At 39.3% G+C, this 12415-nt stretch overlaps 1 protein-coding gene across 1 annotated transcript in view; it reads left to right on the forward strand.

Annotated features, from left to right (window-relative positions):
- Positions 1-8601: 8601 nt before the first annotated feature.
- The window catches only part of LOC149838245 (transcriptional corepressor SEUSS-like), a 29763-nt gene continuing 25949 nt past the window's right edge, over positions 8602-12415 (forward strand). Inside the window, exons 1-4 of the mRNA XM_090006470.1 lie at positions 8602-9325; positions 9830-11693; positions 11804-11923; positions 12138-12186. Of these exons, the coding sequence (XP_089862596.1) occupies positions 10419-11693; positions 11804-11923; positions 12138-12186 (1444 nt within the window). The 5' untranslated portion in view covers positions 8602-9325; positions 9830-10418. The remainder of the gene's footprint in view (positions 9326-9829; positions 11694-11803; positions 11924-12137; positions 12187-12415) is intronic.

Genomic DNA, 12415 nt, shown 5'->3' on the forward strand with positions numbered 1-12415 from the left:
CCCTGCTGACCCGTTTAATAAACGGGTTAGGCGGGTGGGTCAACCCGCCAACCCGACCCGCCAACCCGTCTGCCAACCCAACCCTTCAACCCACCAACCCGACCCGTCAACCTGACCCGCGAACCTGAGAACCCGTTTACCCGACCCAACCCATTTATTAAATGGGTTGGCGGGTCGTGTCGGGTTACCCGTTTATTAAACGGGTCGGGTTCGTGTTTGCCACAGTCGACCCGTTTAATAAACGGGTCGGGTTCGGGTTGAGGTATGCTGACCCGCCAACCCATCGGGTCGACCCGACACGATTGCCACCCCTACTCACCTCCCATCCCAAATGCATAAACGTCCATCCCAGCTACCAGATTCCAAACGACACCACCATTTTTTCAATGCTTAAACTTTTTGGTTTACTAGTTTCCAAATAGAGTCTATAGACTTAGTAAAATTCTCATACGAGACCACATTTGTAGAATTGTACGTAGGATAAGACTACCCAATTATTATGGATATGATCCACACTAAAGTTGGGCACATCAGCTATATATAGGGTAACACTAACAAATTATTATGGATATGGTCCACACTAAAGTTAGGAACAAGACACAACTTTTATATATATACATATGGAGAGAAAGTGGTAGTTGCCTACCACTTTTTTGGGTCTACAGCCAGATTACTGCCAGCAAACAGACATTTTTGGGTTGTTTTTTAACAAATCTGACTTTGAAGATGTGTTTGGGATGGCCAAATTTTTTTAGGACCGTATTGTTTGGATAAAAACATGATTTTTTAGCCTTAGATATTTTATGAAAATTTTAAATCTTATAAAAACCTACCTGCATCTGCAAGTCAGAATCGAGGGATTCAAGAGTTAATTCCTATAAAATCAAGCACATAGAACACATCTACATAGTCAGATTTAAACAAAAAAACATGAAAAAACTCTTATAGGCTGACGGCAAGCCAAAAAAAAGTCAGGCAGAGAGAGATAGTTTTGCATAGGACTCGTTTTCAAGGATTGCATTGTGTCATGGTGGGACCAAACGTTAACGTAGAGAGAAGACCTAGCCTTGGCCCTTATCAATCTACTTCCACAACGGGTCAGGCTGAGTCATCCCATTTGGTGTTGTGTTCGGATCCCGGTCAGACTCGTGGTTTAACGTCCTTGCTTGTTTCCAAACAAAGCCTACGCTCAATGTTGTGGCCTGTTCGACACGCTCTGGTTCAATGTTCGTGCTTTTAGGGTTTGAACCAGTTCATTGAATAGGCATACAAACTGTTTGATAGAATGCTCAAGAAAGCGAGGTTAAACCATGCTATTCTCTATGTAATCTACTATATTGTTTGGGTCCCATTGGGGTTAAATTTGACATGTTTAATGATTGATATTGACCCTTCTATGAGTCTCAAATGTAAGTCTGTGCTAAGTGGTTGTGTTAGACAATTTTTTTGGATATTTTGTTTGTTTATATGCATCGACAGTTAGAATCTATTGTTGAATTCATTTGCTAAATTGGCAATTAGTGTTCGATCCAATTTTGTACATTTGGAGTTATCCAAATTTGATAAAAAACTGTTGAATGTGGATAGACCTGATTTGTCAGCTTCTGAGAGCTTACAACTTTACCAAGACACCAGGTTTAAGCAGTTAAAAGTTTCCACTGAACTTGAACTCTGGCAGGTTAGTGAAGTAGCCGTCTTGTAGTCATGCATTTGCTGGAACCTGATTTTTGCATTGTTGTATGTTTGTTTACTGATTCTACTTACTGTTTCTTAAGACATCTATTCAGCTTCATTCATGCCACTTTAATTTTTTACTACTCAATTTAAATTGTATATGTTACAATGTCTATATTTTTCATAATGGTTTATTATACAGTGTTGAATTTGGCATTTAGTATGCTAGCCATGATACACATTTTACAACCTTAATGCACCTTTCTAATAGAATAAATTAGTAAACACCTTGGAAAAGGTTTTGATCAGGAAAATGAGTGACTCAAGTCTTAATTAGCTTGAATATAAAAAAAAACACGTTAGCTTCTCCATTCAGCCTACTTTATGGAAGGTGAAGCAAGGGCATTTTGAAGTGAACTAAGAGATGACCTTAAACCCGAGAGTTTTAAGGTTATAGGGTGAAAATTTCTTGTGTCTGTGAGAGAGAGGTTCATGTTGGCTGAATTGGAGTCCCATGGTTCAGCAATCAAGTTGTGCACCATGACAATTATGTAAGTTACAGGATCTAAGAACTATGGTCAAACATATATTGAAGGGAGACATAAAGGTTGATAAGCATACAAATTAAATCAACTAACCATGCAGCAGTAGCACATGCAAAGGTATTGATGAAAATTCGATCAACATTTTTTTTCAAACTAGGTGTTTACTATTTTAACAACAACCAACAAGAGGCCAAAAACAGGAAGAAAACAGTCTTCTAGTACTGATATCAATCAATTAGTAACAATAATAAAATTAAGTGGAATTTTATCAATACTTCAACTAAAAAATACATTTTTTATGTCTGGGAAGCATGAAAATATAAATACTTGCAGCGCTTGTGCTGATATCCTTGAGCCATGCCCCACAGAAATTCTCAAACGCTTTGACAAATCTACATTGTTTTTTTTCTAACAACCATGCAGCAAAAGCAGCACCTATTGCTTCAGTTACTGATTCTGTAAGTGTGACAGGCTCCCCTTCAACTCCAGCAATGGTAACTCTTCTGATATCATTGCATAAATGATTTTGAAACTAGCATTACTAAAACCGACTTGAACACTGAAGAATGCAACATATGAAACATGTTGTGACTTTTCAAAGACAAGCCCTCACAATAAAACCAGTTTTCATCATGGTCCTGTTAGTATTCCTATTGTTTAGGATCTCAGCTATTTTGAAATTTGTGGAAAACTAGAGGATAACCTGGCATCACCAGGATTTGTTCCTGTTAATCTCAGACATAAAGATTCCAGCATTTCTGAAGGAAATGCAGAAGAATGGAGTTGGCAGAATGAAGCTTTATTCAAGATAAGGGAAGTTCAAGTAATCAGTCAGGATTTTCTCTCTTTGTAGTATGGTCTGTCACCTTTCTATTTCATCATGTTTGGTCTCTTCTTCAATACAAATTCTGTATATTCCAAAGTTCCATGTAAAGATTCATAATAAGCTCTAATTTTGCAATAGGCAGATGACAAACTGGATCCCCAGTATGAGCTAGAAAATGGAAAAGGAAATGAAGATGGTAATGGAGTCAAACAACTTAAGTTGAATATTTTGTTACCACTGGAAAAAACTTTAGTTGGAAATTTAGCACAAGCTTATGGAACATCAAATGAAAAGGTATGTTGGAATATGATGTGCACGCACATGGATGCACACACACATAAAGAAAGAAGGAAAACATTAGATATTCTCTTTCTTTTTTTCCCTTATAATTTTTTTCAAACAGATTTGAGTGAATTGTCAAATCTCATCGTCTAAGATTGGATGAACTGTGTAGAACTTTGGAAAGGCATAAGGCTTCCAAGTTGACAAATATCATATACCTCTTATTGTCATTGAGAAATATTGAAAGATGTAGCCCTTATAAAATATGTTCAAAAGAATAGATATTTCTGACAAGATATGAATATGGATATTTTTAAATCAGTGGTAGGAGGAGATATTCATTTCTTGTAATGGCATAACTTTGTGTACATATGTCAATGTAAAATATTATTTTTTTGCATCACTTGTTTTGCAGCTCTCATGTGATCTTGGTCTAAGTAATCAAGGTATTGTTTGAGTGTTTGGAAGGGAAACATATTCTATTGAGATAAGCTCTCATGTGATCTTGGTCTAAGTAATCAATGTATCTCAGTATTCTGTTGATTTGAAATGTTACTTTCAAACTCTCAAATGGTATTGTTTGAGTATTTGGAAGGGGAAGATAGTGCCTGGTATAAATTCATTGTGAAGTTCCTGCATCATATATAATTTTGTTCCTCAAGCAGTTATGCAGGTTGTTGGGTGGATTCTGTACTAGAAAATACCCGAAAAAAATAGCATAGTATGGAAAATTCTTATTTTTTAAATATTTTAAGCATATATTTTCTATATTTTTTGTTTCTTTATATTTTAAAATCTTTTAAAACTTGTTTATTTATATTTTTGCAAGAAAAATCATGCAAAACTATTATTATTTTTATCTTTTTTCTTATTATTTATATATTTTTAATCTTTTTAAACTCTCGATATCAAAGCATTGTCTCTATGGTGGATGTGGTTGATGTAGCTTATAAAAATCAAACATTCACTAAATTTGTTTGGTCTGTGTGCCATTAGCTCATCTTTTTCTGGGTATGTGATCTGTAAACACAATTCAGAATTTTTTATTGAAATTTACAACAATCAAATAGTACTTAGTTTTCTCAATTCAGAATTCAAATATAATTTTTCATTGAACATCTGCAGGTGAAAAAAATAGTGAGAAATAAAACACTAAACTTAGTATATTAGACCCTATGCTCATGGAGAAGCACCTTACTCAGACACCACAAAGCTGACATGTCACACCAGTTAACCAACTAAAATTTTAAATCTCTCTCTCTCTATATATATACATATATATATATAACAATAATAAGACTTGGTCAAAGTTGTGCCCATTAGGGGACACGTGATGAGTTGTGGAGCCTGATTCAGAGTTTTTTTCCTTACAGGAAGGAGGGCTGGGGGTTCCATCTGGTGTGGGTCCCGCTGCGCGGTCAGCGGGTGGAGGTTCAGGGGGGGCGCCCCCGAACAATTTTTTTTCCCTGGGCTTATGTTTGAGATCCGGTTTCTTATGGATCATACCCGGTTTTTTACTAGCAGCTTAGTTAAAACTGTGTAAAAAAACCCTAATTTTTGGTCAAATGAGGACTTTGACCCTCATTTGATTAAAAAATTCAAGGCATGTACGCCTCAAGGTGTATGAGGCGCACGCCTCAGGGCACTTTTTTTTAAATTATTATTTTTTTTAATTTTGCGATGAATTTTGATGGTTTGTGACAGATTATATTTTGTTGCTAATTTCGTCGCTATTTTAACAACATAATATAATCCGCTGCAAACCCAAATCAGTGCTTATTTAGAGACGGACTCACGACGGACATGATATGTCGCTAATTTATTCCAAATTAGCGATGAAAATAGCGATAGATAAGTTTTGTCACTAATTAGCAATCAGGATTATGCGACAAACGATATCCATCGCTAATCCGTCACTAATTTATTGCTAAACAGTTTAGCGACGAATATCGTCAGTCACTAATTCACGTTTTTCTTATAGTGATTCCAAAGGCACATATGAAGATTAGATCGATTAGTGAGATGCATAACTAAGTAGAACAAGCTCTTAGAGAACTGATCTATCAAGATCAAGCTATCTATAGGTGAGATTCGGCATAATCTTGCCTACTTCCTGTGAATTTTAGTAGATGGAGTTCTAGATATTGACTCTAAAACTCTAGATATACAGTAATTAGAGTTATCTGAATCATTTTCTCTGATAATTCCCTTGAATTAAGCTATAGAATGAGTGTGAAAGCATTCTTCGACTCATTCAGTTGTGTAAATTGAGAAATCTGACAGCTAATATGTAGATCAGCTAATTCTAGCCATCTGCTGTCAAATCCAATAGTGAAATTGCTTTGGATTTGTGAAATAGGGTCCTTATACCCTGTCTAAGTCGTGGTGAGGTCTGATTTGGGTTGAGAGTAGCATGGAATTAAATCTTTCCAGTGACTCTCATCGGATTTTCATTTTCTGTGTTGTTTCTACAATAAATATAAAATTTATTTTTTGTCCTACTTCGCCCATCTATATCTTGGGATTCATGTATTCATTTCATACGATCTTTTGTACATGACATATTTGTATGATACATTGGTATGCGCTTTTTGATAAAGGTCTAGGGTCAACACCAGTAAATAGGGTGTAGGTTTCTTAAATGGTTCAGTAAAAAAAGCTCAAAATCACCACAAAAAAAATCTTAAATCTGAAAGAATTGTTTTTAGACACCTCAGACTAAGTTTGGGTAAGTGGCCGAATATATATGATAGGACAGGAACATACTAGGTTTTTGGGATTGAAAAACCAACTTATAAAATCGAGAACTATTTAAAGAAAGTTCAATAAATCATAGGATTTCGAGAGTAGACACTAGGCACCTTAAAATATATTGGGTCCTACTCAGGTACTTAACCGTTAGGGTTGAGCGGTTTTTTGAAGTCTTGACACTTGTTAAGGTTAGCTAGATTTTAGGCTTGGGCTAAATGAGATAGGTGAGTTCTAAACTATCTTTGGGTTAAAGGAATGAGCTTGCACTACTAATTGAACTTAGGCTAACTTGGGTAGGCTCTGCTGTAAATGATGGTTCAGGGGAAGGCCAGGGCTTCATGGGATCAGTTTAGGGCATTGAGGTGGGCCTTGGCTGCAACCTTGGTCTACTATAGTGAGCAGACCTATCAACACACATAAACATAACGAATCGTGGGTAGAGACTCGTGAGAATAAAAAGAAACATCCTTGAAAGAGAGGGACATGAGCAAGAGAGATGAAATTGAGAGGGTGAGCAATTTCAATTTCATTCATTTTTTCTCAAGCCAAATACAAGATCACTATACCAGGAACACATAATGCCTTACACAATTTCACAAGCAAATATTAAATCTAAGCCTAAATCTAGTTAAACCCAAAATAAACTAAGACTAATCATAGTTAAACCCAAATAGGCTAAAACTATTATGAGTTAAGCCTAGTTGAACCAAACAAGAAATAAAGTCTTTCATCTCTAAAACTTGGACCCCTACTTTGAATTCCTTTCTCCTTTCCCAAAGAGGTATTACAACTTCTTTTGAACTCCATAAATAGAGAAGGACGCCCTCTTCTCTAATTCTAGCTCTCCCATTTTTAGCGACTCCAGAAATAAAGTGTTTATTTTTAAGTTCATCCAAATTAGACCTAATTCATACTTAGATTTTTCACATTTAACCAAAGCCAGAAATAGGAGAGGGCGTCCCGTAGGGTGGCCCCATAGGCCAATAACACTTGGTGGATTGAAATTTAGATCAAAGTTTACTTGATCCATATTGTCAAAAACTTGGGTACGCATCACTGTATAACAGAGAGTCTCTGTACCACAAACTTTTGTCATTTGCCCCGTCCTATCCCAATTTCCGTTAAAGAATTTACTATTATACTTTTATACATATTATAAAATCATATATATATATATATATTATTAACCCTAACATAAAACCCTTTCTCAAATCTCTCACCTCTCCTTTAGCTTCTTCCTCTAATGAGCGACATGACCTCTTATATTTTTCTATCTCCTTCCTCTAACAGAGGCGAAAGGACTAGAGAAATGGGGCTTCACTCCGTTTGAACTAGGAATGAAATATATGAAACATAAAATAGATGTTAAAATCAAAACTGGTGAATGGACTACCCCCTATCAACTGCCATCCCTAATCTTATTAAGAAAACTTGATACTGACCTTATGACAGGCTGCATCCCTAACCCGAACACAGGATCCATTCCTATCATCTGCACCAACATCAAATTGACCACTATTTTGTGCAAAAGTATGATTTGATCGGTCGATCTTAAAAAAAAAAGAAACGAGCAAAGTTTCATCGTTGAGCCAGAAATGTGAAATTTATGAAAGGCTGCAATAATACAATTTTCACCGGGTAATTCTACAAGTAGAGGGTTGGAGAAATGGGAAAATATATTAGTTAAAAGAGATCGGGGTAGGCCCAGGAAGACTTGGATGGAGATGATAGGAAAGGATATGAATGCTTTGAACCTCACCGAGGACATGACATTGGATAGAAATGATTGGAGGAAAAGGATTCATGTGGAAGACCCAAAATGAATTTCTTTTTTGGTTCATATCGCTAACCCCAATTGTTTTGGGATGAAGGCGTAGTTGTTGTTGTTGTAATTCTACAAGTAGAGGTGGATGTCTGGCTTGGTCCCGAATCTGAGATAGACAGAGTTTGGGCTACCTCGTGCAGCCCCAAACCTGATAGATCTTGAGCATGGTCGATCCGATTAGGAAATGGTCCATAGTCCGGGTAGAACTGAAGCATTATGTCAATGGAGCTCGACTTGGGCTGACCTGTTTACTAGTCAGACTTAAAGGGCCCGACCGAATCTGACCCAGACCAAGCCCGATGAGCTGAGCTCGAAACCGGCAAGAGCCCAGTTGGGCCGGGCAACAGTGCATATATATTGAGGCTGTTTTTCGAATGGAATCCAAATCGGGCTCGAGTGTGCTGATTCAGTTAGAATCGGTCACTCGTGAAACTGGAATCGTCCGACGGTCCGAGTCTCTCCAACAAAACCAAAGAAAAATGTCCGAGACAGTAACTGATTCCGGTTCTAAAATCCGAACCGCCCGAGTTGCCCATCGGGGTGGCCTCGACTACTGGCTCGTGCGAGTCGCACGCGTTAGGGACTGAGAGTTGACTTTTGTTTATTATTTTTTTTCTTAATTTCTCGGTTTTAATTTTTCCTTGTAAAAGGGGGAGAATGTATGAACTATAAACCCCGATTGAATGGAATTTTGACGTCCGCGAGAACGTTTTGGTTGAGAGAGGAGATAGAGAGAACGCTTTGACTCTAGAAAGAGAAAAGAGCTTCAGTGAGAGAATGGCGGCCCTTTTAGAGAGAGAAGAAAGAGAATGGAAGAAGGAGAAAAACTGACTCTGAATTGGGCTAGAGAGAGAGAGAGAGGTCTAGAGAGAAGGAGGGTGGTTCAGGCCTTCAGGGGAAGAGATATTGGTGCGTTAGTGAGAGAAAGAGGTTGTTAGAGAGAGAAACGAGGGCGGTCTAGAGAGAAAAAGGGAAACTTGGGTTAGAGAGATAAAGTGGCCTAGAGAGAGAGAGAGAGAGAGAGAGAGAGAGAGAGAGAGTTACAGAAAAAGAAAGGATTAGGGCACGTTTGGAAGTGGGAACCTCTAGGGAATGAGGTGGTCTTGAGAGAAACATAAATGGGTTGGAGAGAGATTGAGGGCGGTTTAGAGAGAGAAAGAAAGGGTTAGAGAGAGAATGAGGGCAGTTTAGAGAGAGGAGGAGGAGAGAGAAGCGGGAGTAAATGTGAGAGGGAGAGAACGAAGAGAAAGAAGAACACCGCGGTGCGTCTGCTGTTTCAGCGGGAGAGAGAGGACGAAGGAGAGGAGGAGAGAACGATTTCTAGGGTTTCTTCGCCCTTCTAGAAGCTTCCCAGTTGACGCCTCCGACACAGTCCTAGCTCGAGAGAGTCGTCTTCATCTTCGTCATCGTCGTCTCAGTCTGGTACGGTCTTCTTTCTTCCCACTGTATCAAATGAAAGACTTTTCCTTATATTTTAAAGCTCGGAAACCCTAGAATTCCGGGCGCTCGAAGCGTGGGGGCTCCGCTCGATCGGTAGATCGCGTTCATTTTCTTTTATTCTTCGTTAGGCATTAAGACAGTATAAAAAACCCTTTATTTTACTTGTTTCTAGGGTTTGTGGGTTGTGTAAAGGGAGGGGTGGGATTTGGGGATGATGGTGGTTCACGGTGGTGCTCAAATTTTCGCCTCTTTGGATTTTTGATGGCTTTCACCAAGGAGTTTTAGTGTTTTCGTGAATAAAGGTGGGGTTTTTAGGGAGTTTTTAATTTGGTGGTGTTACTTTGTTACTTTGAGCGTACGGTTGTAATTGGAGTGGCTTTGGTGCTTGGTGTTTGCTGTGTTACGTTTTCCTTCCGGCGATCTTGCTGAGTTTCCTTGTTTTTTATGGGTTGTTGTGTTGATCTCTTTCCCTTTGTGATTGATTAGGAACATGGATCGAACAGTCGGAGTTTCATGGTGTTGGTGTCATTTTTGTCGGTAGGGATGATAGTTTGGTAGCAGTGATGCGTTCTGAACATGTCCTTCGTTTTTGAATTCGAGAGGTTTGATCGTGGATCTGCCGACTGTGTGCATGGTGGATCGTTGCTTCTGTGCTTTATCATCGTTTTCCTTTGTTCGGAGGCTATTGATAGTGTTTGGGTCGAATTGTGGTCGGTGGTTGCGATTGTATTGACTGTTTCCATGATGAAATCGGGCTTCAAGATTGTGTTCTTCGGTATTTATCTATGTTGAGCGTTCTGTAATTTGGATGAGTCATGTTGAAGATGAAATGAAGGAATTTGAGTTGAAAAACATGTGGTACTATCGTTCCGATTGTCTCAGTGTTATTCATTGAGTGATTAATGTTTGCTGTATTGTTCACCATACACATAACTGTTCAGAATTGTAGATAGGGAATAGGAAATGTCTGAATTACATATTTGCAAATCGGGCTTGTGCCTGAGGTAGCTTTATTGCTGAAACTGGGTGGTTCTATCACCTGTTTGGTGTCTGAGCAAAGGCATCAGTGTGAAACATGGTGCCATCAGGGCCTTCGACACCCGTGGGGGGTGCCCAAACAATTACCCCGGCGCTCTTACGAACAAATTCTGGTCTTTTAGGAGGCCAAGGTGGATCTGTTCCTGCACAATCTGCTTTTTCCTCACTTGTTTCGCCACATTCTCAGTACAGAAATATAAATTTGCTAGGCAGCTTGTCAAATGTTTCTTCACTGCTTAGTGGTGGAGGGAATTCAGGCATTGGTGTTAACCAACCTTTCGGTGGGGGGAATGGACCACAGCATGCTGGTCCAAATCCTGGCCTTTCTGGATCAGGGAATATTCAGAGGGGAGGTATTGGCATGGGTGCAGAATCTGATCCACTCACTGGCATTGGCAGCGGACTGGGATTTAATGCTTCACCTCTGTCATTCACCTCATCGAATGCTTCTGGTGCTATTTCACCTGGCATAAATGGCTCTCTCATGGGCTCTGGATCTTCTCATTTCCCAAATTCCAATAATCAACTGTCTCAAGACCCACACCATCCACAACAGCTTGAGATGCAGAACTTTCAGCATGGTCAACAGGGGCATGATTCATCTAATAAAATGCAAATTCAGTCTCCCCATATGCTCGGGGTAAGGGGGTTGCAACAATTTTCTGCTCAGAACAACGTTGGCTTGAGAGCAAGTCAGCAGCAGCAATTGCAGTCTCTTAGAGCGCTAACTGGTGATCAAAGTGGACAGCAGTCATTGACATCCTTGCGTGGTCTGGTGCCTGTGAAAATGGAGCCCCAAGTGGCTAATGAGCAATCTGCACAGCAACAGTTGCAGACTCTGCGAACTATGGGCCCTGTGAAGTTGGAACCACAACAGCAGCAACAACAACAGCCACAGCAGCAGCAACAGCAGATGACTTCTTTAAGAAGTATTGCAGGAATTAAAAGTGAGCCTCAGCATTCAGACCAGTCACTGTTTTTGCAACAGCAACAGCAACAGCAACAGCAACAGCAACAGCAGCAGCTTTTGCAAATGTCTCAGCAGTCCTCACAGCAAATGCAATTGCAGGTTGCACAGATGAGTCTTTTGCAGCAGCAGCGGCTCTTGCAACAGCAGCAGCAGCAGCAGCAACAACAACAGATGTTTAAGACATTGCCTCTGCAATGCTCGCAATTGCAGCAGCAAACCATGCAGCAGTTTCAACCACACAATCTGCCTCTGAGAACTAACATAAAACCAATTATGTATGAGCAAGGAATGTGCGCTCGGAGGTTGACACAATATATGTATCACCAACAACATAGACCTGCTGTAATCTTTGCTTCCCTTGCATGTTTGGTGTGATGTTATGTAATTTTCTTAATTTCAATGGTGAAGCTACTTACAATACTTAATTTCTGTTTCAAATTATCATGCCACAGGATAACAACATTGAGTTTTGGCGGAAGTTTGTATCAGAATACTTTGCTCCACATGCCAAGAAGCGCTGGTGTGTTTCTTTGTATGGCAATGGGCGGCAAACCACTGGTGTTTTCCCTCAGGTATGTTTTTTTTTTGCCTTTTTCTCTTCTTCCTTTCTTCCTCATATTGCATGTTTTCAACCCCATTGATCTTCACAGGAATATAATGGAGGCAATTAAGGTTCATGGTACCTTTTTTTTAAGAATAATGCAGGATTTTATATACCTTCTCAAAACAGACATAATCTGCACAAAACTTGAATTCTTTCTATATTGACGTGCTCTAAATTTCCAGGATGTATGGCACTGTGAAATATGCAATATAAAACCTGGTCGCGGCTTTGGTATGTGATTTATTCTTTTGCTGTTTGTTTGTGGATTTGACTGCTGTCTGTTCACATTCATGTAGAATATGTCCAGTAGTCTTCCCCCCCCCCCCCCCCCCCCCCACACACACACACACACACATTCTAAGGTGCTAAATATTATGATGCCTCCATTTGTCAATAGTGCAGATGCAAGGGTGCCACACTAAAGTAGCTTTTTGTAGGTTCTGATTGATATGATAATTTT

This window comes from Nuphar pumila, chromosome 5 (genome assembly GCF_984573655.1).
Source record: "Nuphar pumila chromosome 5, dmNupPumi1.hap1.1, whole genome shotgun sequence".
Lineage (NCBI taxonomy): Eukaryota > Viridiplantae > Streptophyta > Magnoliopsida > Nymphaeales > Nymphaeaceae > Nuphar > Nuphar pumila.